The 8,066-nt window shown below is 34.1% G+C and overlaps 2 protein-coding genes across 2 annotated transcripts; one reads left to right on the top strand and one right to left on the bottom strand.

Annotated features, from left to right (window-relative positions):
- The first annotated feature begins 852 nt into the window (after positions 1 to 852).
- LOC112697092 (protein COFACTOR ASSEMBLY OF COMPLEX C SUBUNIT B CCB1, chloroplastic) lies at positions 853 to 4,166 on the top strand. The gene is made up of 4 exons (XM_025750096.3): positions 853 to 1,286; positions 1,375 to 1,496; positions 3,305 to 3,457; positions 3,592 to 4,166. The coding sequence occupies exons 1-4, from the start codon at positions 969 to 971 to the stop codon at positions 3,776 to 3,778; spliced, it is 780 nt and encodes a 259-aa protein (XP_025605881.1). The 5' UTR covers positions 853 to 968; the 3' UTR covers positions 3,779 to 4,166.
- Positions 4,167 to 4,820: 654 nt separating this feature from the next.
- On the bottom strand, positions 4,821 to 7,827 carry LOC112697090 (cytochrome b-c1 complex subunit Rieske-4, mitochondrial-like). The gene is made up of 2 exons (XM_025750094.3): positions 7,578 to 7,827; positions 4,821 to 5,749 (listed from the first exon to the last, which is right to left on the bottom strand). Exons 1-2 carry the CDS (start codon positions 7,738 to 7,740, stop codon positions 5,106 to 5,108), a joined length of 807 nt encoding a protein of 268 aa, XP_025605879.1. The 5' UTR covers positions 7,741 to 7,827; the 3' UTR covers positions 4,821 to 5,105.
- Between the last annotated feature and the right edge of the window lie 239 nt (positions 7,828 to 8,066).

Genomic DNA, 8,066 nt, shown 5'->3' with positions numbered 1-8,066 from the left:
AAACTGATATTTATGTATATTTGATTCAGATAATTTTTCACACTTAATAACATTATACAATATCCGTCATATACACATGTATTATATCTAAACTCTTAGAGGGGTTAAGCTGAAGTTAAAAGTTAAAACAGGACATATTGAACTGGTTGACTGGTTCATTGATTTTTTTTTTTATCAATTATACATGTTCTTTGACCAATTTTTTGCAATTATTTTTTAATTTAAACTAAATCAATTATGTGATTAGGTTTTTTTTCGGTTAAATTTTAAATATATAATTTTTAAAAACTATTATATTTTTTAGTTTTAACTTTTAAGTGAATTTTTAGTTAGTTAATTAATTTAAAATGAGTAATGCTTTTCATGTACACCAAAGTCAGTTACTAGTATAAAATACATATTAAAATATAAATATATATTAAAAATAAATAAATTACATACGTATTTTTACACAAATATATTGGTGATTAATTTTAGTAGCTAATTTCAACATACAAATAACATTTTTTTTATTTAGAATTTAGAATCTAAAATTTATATTTTACATTTTATAAAATTAAAAAATTATTATTTAATGTTTAAAGTTAAAAATAAAATTTAAATAAAAAAATTTTTTGATGTTGAAAAAAGAATTAATTCCCACAAATTTATTTTTTTATAAAGATGAAGATCAACTGTATATGAAATAAATAATTAAAATTTTTAAATAATAATTTAGTTAAATTTATTAAATCAGAGTTCATGTGAAGAAAACTTGAGGTTATACCTTCCAAAAATATTTGGACCCGAACTTTTTCACTTTCACTCTTAAATTTTTTTAATGATAACCTATCATCCACGTAATGCATGTACATCCTCATCAAATCTAGACCGTCAAAATGAAGTGACCAATTCAGTGGTGACTGGTGAAACAAAAAACTGAAAAATCGAAAACCATCCTATCCATTTTCATTTTCTCTTCAACAACAATGGCAGCAACAAAGATGCTGTTATCCCCTCACCCACACCACCCTCTCTGTTCTTCTCCCCCATTTCTTGCGAAATCACACTGGCTACAACAACAACGCCCTCAAGTACCAAGGAAGCTCCACGTGTCCCTTCAAGACCCCATTATCGATTACATCATCACAAACCAGCAACAAGAACTGAACCCTAATTCTAATTCCCTGGTATTGCTTGCGGAGAGTGTTGGTTATTCTACAGCCAGTTATTATACTTCTTTGGGTCTCTTTGTTATATCTGTTCCTGGACTTTGGTCCCTCATCAAACGTTCTGTCAAATCCAAAGTAAGAATCTAATTTTTCATGCATGGAAATTGAAGTTCGAAAGTAGTTTCCACTGTTTACATGTTCTTTCTTTTTGGTGAACAATTAGATTGTGAAGAAGACTTTCATAGGTGAAGGGGAAAAGAAGGCGCCAAATCAGGTTGCTGGGGAGATACTATCATTCTTCACTCGTAACAACTTTGCGGTGACCAATAGAGGAGAAACAATCACGTGAGTGCCATCAGGTTTTCTTAGTTATAATATCATGTTTTCAATCAAAGCTTGTTTTTGTCCTCTCTTTTACATGCCTAGTGTATAGTACAAGTACTCAGGTAGGTTGCATTTGATTTTAGAAACAGAATAAGACAGAACACCGAAAATATGATAGAAATGACAGACACATAAAAATTAGTGTTTTGTATTTTGTTTGGTTATAAACTGAATATAAGATAGAATCAATTATGAAAAGTCTAATTTACTGATTATTTTCTTCCTCACACAAAATATAGGAAGGAAAACGTAATGATAACAAATATAATTATGAAAATAGGGATAATGAAAAAAAAAAGTGGTGTCTCTTTTTAGTGTTTCTATTTTCTCCCATCAAAGGTACAAATTACACTAATTTAGTATTTCAGGACATAATGTGTTTCTATATCTCACTTGCCAAATATGATTTTGTGTTTCCGTGTTCTTGTTAGTGTTTCGTACTGTTAATAAACACAGCTGTATGGAACGTGTTTGGTAGAATAAAAATCTAATCCTTTCTGCTCTGTGGGCACGTGCATGTGTGGATAAGAACTAAGATTGAAAGTTCAGAAGGAGGTACTAAACAACCAACATTTGAGCTAAACAAAGCACAGCAATTTAAAAATAAGGAAATAAGCTTAGTGTGGATGTTTGAGTATAGTTAATACAAATAAGCCAAGAGAAGAATTAGAGTGGACATTTCCAAGTATTGGATTAACTGATAAGATTCTTAATCCTGAATTACATTGAATGAATGCATTTATTGCAATGCTTTACTATTTGGATTTTGGAGTTGATGGAATGAAAAGATTTTTCAAAAGAAACAAATTTTTCATTTGTGGAAGCTTAGAGTGAAGGGGAATGGTAGTGCAATAATGGATTATGAAATGAGTTATATGTAGAAGTGTGGAAGACATTTGATTCGAATTTGAGGGGCTGGTGAAGTATTCTTGATCATTAAGTTGTATGTTCTGTTTTGCTCTGACCAAGTTTTATATAAGATTACTCCATTTGCTGATTATTGTTAAGCTTTGAAAGCTTATCATTACTATTGCGGTTTGTAGACTACAACAACTGTTAAATCTCGAATGAAAGAACTAGAAGTTGAAGGTTCATTTCTTCATTACGCACTTCTATTGCAAGATGTTAGTACATTGAAATTCTGCATAACAGTTGCCTTTGATCTTTTTTCAATCCTGATGGAAATGCCGAAGAGTTTTGGAGGATTAGCTAATTTTGTTTGAAAGTGTGTTTAATAATTATGCCTGTTGTATGAGTTAGAAGGGTGAAGGAACTAGGAAGCATGAAGTATGAAGGAGATTTTGATATCACAAATTGGAGTAGAAAGCATTAGAGAGGAAATTTGATTTCTTAGTTGTAGAGTAGCCCTATAATCATGGGATTTTGAGGATTGCAGATACAAAGCCCTTTAGTTTTCGTATTGGCTGTTATGCTTCGTCCTGGCATTGAGTTTTTTTAAATATCAAGAAATAATATCAGACTGTGTTAATGCAGAATGCTTGTGGAGCAGGTTGCCCTTTATATATATATATATAGTAGGCCATCTTAGATTTTAACTTTAGACAAAAAACACAAAGGATACTCCAGATTTGAAATACTGTCAATATCACAAGTCAAAGTCCCATCAAGAAGAAAGAATAGCCATTATCTTTTCATGCCAAAAGTGTTTGATCAATCAATCAAGCAGTTTTCCCTCTTTATCATTTGCATTTTTAAATTAAGTGAAAAGAATATGGAAATCTAATGTTTTTTGGGTTTCTTCTGTGAAGGTTTGAAGGAACGATGGTTCCTAGCAGGGGCCAAGCAGCACTATTAACCTTCTGCACTTGCATAAGTCTTGCAAGTGTGGCACTTGTGCTCACCATAACTGTCCCGGATTTCGGCAATAACTGGTTTTTTATCACAGCCTTAAGTCCATTGGCGTAAGTGAAGAAGGCATTGAAAATTTACATTACGCTTAGTAGCTCATTGTTTTGGAGAGTAGCTTAAACGTTAATCCATCCATATAGTCCTAATATGTGGATCTTGTGTGGTTCTTCTTTGGGAATTTTCACAGTGGTGCGTATTACTGGACTCGGGCATCTAGAAAGGAGGAAATTAAGGTGAAAATGATGGTTGATGATGATGGAACCTTATCAGAGATCGTTGTTCAAGGTGATGACCAACAAGTTGAACAAATGAGAAAGGAACTCAATCTCAGTGAAAAAGGAATGGTCTATGTTAAAGGTGTTTTTGAAAGATGATGGCAGAATCAGAATATCATAGAAGCCTTTAGAAACAAAAAACATCGGAATCATTGTGGATGTTACTACTGGACTTGAAAAAAAATGGATATAGCTTCTCCCATAGAAGCCTTGGAAGCATGGTGAATCAGCTTGGTCAAGCAGCAAGTTAACAGCGGCTATTAATTGTTTAATTTGTTGGATGGCACAAGTATGCAAAATGCTAGATACCTATTTTGCTAAAGCAGAAAATGTCAAAATGTTTTTACTTAAGACATGCTCAGGGCTCAGCAGTACCTCATTCTAAAGTTTGTTGTAAAGAAGCTTGGACTTTTCTGCTTAAGAAAATTCTCTGTGGTTCACATATGCAGCAGTACCGCATTTTATAATATTTTCTGATTTTTCTCCATCATGCTTGGATTGAAATTCAGTTCGGAAGACAAATCAGTTCCACAAAATTTAAACGTTCAATTACAGTCTCTCATCATTCAAACCTTGGCACATATTAATCTATCCACATAATATTATTCTAAAACTAATCCTATAATTCTAATCACAAAGAGTCGAAAACTATACAGCAAATATAAACTGCTTTCTTGGTTCGGTTTTTACCATAAGGGTTCTGCCCCGCTGTTTACATTATCATTTTGCCACGTTGGCAACAATGAAGCGACTCAAATGAAACTAGATATGTAAATTCCATACAATGAAAGACAACATTTAGAGAAATTGTTTTGAATATCAGCGAGCCTTGGAATTATTTACTACAACATTTAAGGCTTGTTTTAACATAGCAAACGGATCCCAGTATCCCACATTCACTAGTCTTAGATGAGACATGAAACTTAGTATCCTCTTGCAGAAAAACATCCATTTAAAGGATTAACTTATCTAATTTCCCAACTTAACATTAACAAAATAGCTAAGAACACTATAAGTGGTGAATTTAATTTGTATCCATAGTCACTGTATTAAAATGTTTTATACACACGTTATAACCCAAAAAAAAAAAAAAGAAAAAAAAACTATGGAACAACTTACCTCAAAAATCATTACGATACAGTGACTAAAAGAACTTGATTCGCATTAGTCAAAATCCTTAAATTTTACTGCTTCAGCAGAATTTTATAATTATACAAAGCTCCTGAAATCATCAACTAATGAAAGCATATGACAAGCAAAAAGGCAAGCATATGACAGAAACAGAAATCTCTGTGCTGCATAAACACTTGCTAAACAAACCAAATAAGTACTCGAGAAGAAGAGATATCCACGCCGCATTTCGACATTATCAAATAAATTAAAAAAATTATTGTAAACCGGTTCAGTAGGTAGTATCCTGTGTCTTTCAACCAATTAGCAACTTGTTCTCTTCCAAGAAAGTATATGTTGGTACCTCCAGATTGTATGGCGCTGGTCCCTTCCTAATTCTGCCAGATATATCATAATGTGAACCATGACAGGGGCAAAACCAGCCACCAAAGTCACCAGCATTTGGCAAGGGGATACAACCCAAATGTGTGCAAACCCCAATCACAATGAGCCACTCAGGGTTCTTGACTCTCTCCGCATCCTGCTGGGGATCGCGAAGAGATCCAACGTCAACACTGTTTGCCAGCTTAATATCATCTTCCGTCCTATGCCTGATGAACACAGGCTTTCCACGCCACTTAACAGTCACAGTGGTGCCTGGCTCAATGCTGGAGAGATCAACTTCAAGTGAAGCCAGAGCAAGAACATCCTTACTCGCCGACATACTGAGCACAAACTTGAGAATAAGGAGACGCACCAGAGAGGCATAGACAAATCTGCCACCTGTTAGGACAAAGTAGGCAAATGCCCTCTTGCTTGGGTCACCAGGAGGATATCGTTCATGATTGTGTTCATCGTATACGATCTTAGAGGAAGGGTTTTTTACAGCAGCGACAGTTGCTGGAATTTCAGGAATAATGCTGTTTTCGTTTGCATGGACTGGCAATCCAGTAGCAAAACCTGGGTACAGATTGAAAATAAATTATCGAGTCGCATTAATTTGGCTAAGATGTTAATAAACCAAACCCTGGAAAATAAAAAAGAAGGCAAGCCTTCAATAACTATAGCAAAACCCAAACTGTGACGGGTACATGGTACTGCTAAATGGTTGCCATAACCATATTGTCACAATGGCACTGGGTACTGTCCTTACTGGTACCGGGAATAGATGCCCAAAATTCACTTATCTTTTTGCACACACTTTAAAATTCAACACATGCACAATTGAAAGCACAATACTCAGTCAAATAATAAACTACATAATATTTACCAATCAATCTCAATCAGCTTCACTAATGACCTTTTCTTTCTTTCTCCTTTTCTTTTCTTTTTATTTTTATACCTTTTAATATTTGTAAGTGAATAACACGCTTTCATTATGAATTATTGAACCACAGAAACAGTTCCACGGAAGCCTAACTTATGATTAACAGAACTCTTGAATAAACAACCTTTTGTGAGCTATTGAACTAGTGATATCGGAGGGGCAAATAATAGGATGGCAGCCAATTTCATTATGAATTATTGAAGCAGTTATGGGGACGCCTAACTCAACAATAACAGAAATTATTGATTAAACAATCTCTTGTGAACTATTCAACTAGTGATATACTGATACAGGAAGGGCAAATCATAAGATGGAACACAATTTGGTTATGTACTATTGGATCAGTTCTGGGGAAGCCTAAACTTATGAATAATGAAATTCTTGAATAAACAATCTCTTGAGAACTATTGAACTAGTGATATAGGAAGGGTAGATCATAGAATGGCACAAACAAATACCTTACAGCATACACATATAACAATCATGAAGATAATCAAGCCCCAATCAGAGCACAAACACTCAACTGCATGATTTGAATTACATAAAGTTCAGAATTAGAAATGGAATTTACTAGTTATTAGCAGCACAAATAGATGTATACACAGTCTGGGAGTAATTTGTTTAAGATTGTAGTTCATGTACAAGCTACTCTCGATTTTAGAAAGAAAGCTCCCCAGTTGGTATGTTCTATACTTCCATAATTTTTCATTGGTAATGCAATCTCTTATACATTCATGTCACTTGATGTTTTTAATATATCCAGAGCCTATATTACAACTAAATGTGTCACTCTAGTTTCCACTAGAAATGATGTATAATAACAACAAAACCAACAATGAAGCATAATCTGTTATACTTCAGAAGAACAGCATACTAGACTTGGGCAAATTTTGCTACTTATATATTCACTCAATATAACACTCTTGAAAAGCTTTTGGTAAGAAGATATTTTCAACACAACATGATAGTTCAAATGCTCGGTGGATTTAAATTCTATGCAAGACATGTCTCGCTGCCCTGAAATCAAAATTCAAAATTCCAAAAGAAGAAAAATACGAGCACTATTCAACGCCATCTTTTATCCTTCTGTTCTTTGGGCACAAAATAGCACGTGTAGAAGAACACCACCACCAACAATCACTACCACCCCCCAAATCCCAAACAAATGTCCGATTGCAATCAGCAAAAAACACGCTCACAATACATAAACTTCGAATCTAGACACCAACCAAGAACGAGTTAAATGATTTGCGTAAAGCAACTACCGATACTACGATATGGCGAATAACAATAAAATCAGGTTGGCGCATAAGCACATAAACATACCGAACAGACAAAAGCATCAAATCAAGGGCACGGGGCAGAAATAATCACAAATCAACTTGTCTGGTCTCTTTTGATTTGGAGCTGAAACAAAAATGTATATGGAAAGGGAAAGGGAAAGAGGGAGAAAACCCTAACCTCGGAATGGGAGAAAGAATTGGGGTTGGGGAGCGGATCCGCGATCGTGGGAGTCATAGTGAGGGGCGATGGGGTTCCGAGAGACGAAGGCAGAGGCGGCATGGTTAGCTCTCCATGAAGACGATGACAGAGAAGACAACCTCTTTGCTGCAACCCTCAACATCTTCCTGCGATTCTTTTTTTTCTACTGATTTCCTCCCTTTTCACTTTTGCTGCCTCTATTCTGTGGAAAGAGGCGATGGGTCCCCATGATTTGGGATTTAATAATGGTTAGTTTGGATTGGTTATGAGAAAATTACTTATTTTTTTATTTTTTTAAAGAGTAAACATTTAATTAGTTTTGTCCATTTTTTTGAACGATAAAGCGGTTTTTGTTTAAAAAAAAGACACTTCGATTCTTAATTTTTTTAATTTTGAGATAATACGATCTTTCTGTTAAAAAATTTATTAAATAATAATAAAAATTAATTATTACTACTACTACTATCT

This window comes from Arachis hypogaea, chromosome 6 (assembly GCF_003086295.3).
Source record: "Arachis hypogaea cultivar Tifrunner chromosome 6, arahy.Tifrunner.gnm2.J5K5, whole genome shotgun sequence".
Classification (NCBI taxonomy): domain Eukaryota; kingdom Viridiplantae; phylum Streptophyta; class Magnoliopsida; order Fabales; family Fabaceae; genus Arachis; species Arachis hypogaea.
The sequence above is the reverse complement of the archived record's forward strand: the minus strand, read 5'-3'. Positions and strand labels throughout refer to the sequence as shown.

Bases quoted from the DNA above. Each gene is read 5' to 3' on its own strand.
- LOC112697092 (XM_025750096.3), top strand. From the start codon at position 969: ATGGCAGCAACAAAGATGCTGTTATCCCCTCACCCACACCACCCTCTC. The intron at 1,287-1,374 runs GTAAGAATCTAA...GTGAACAATTAG, and splicing joins AACGTTCTGTCAAATCCAAA to ATTGTGAAGAAGACTTTCAT. The intron at 3,458-3,591 runs GTAAGTGAAGAA...GAATTTTCACAG, and splicing joins ACAGCCTTAAGTCCATTGGC to TGGTGCGTATTACTGGACTC.
- LOC112697090 (XM_025750094.3), bottom strand. From the start codon at position 7,740: ATGTTGAGGGTTGCAGCAAAGAGGTTGTCTTCTCTGTCATCGTCTTCA. The intron at 5,750-7,577 runs GTTAGGGTTTTC...ATCTGTACCCAG, and splicing joins ATTCTTTCTCCCATTCCGAG to GTTTTGCTACTGGATTGCCA.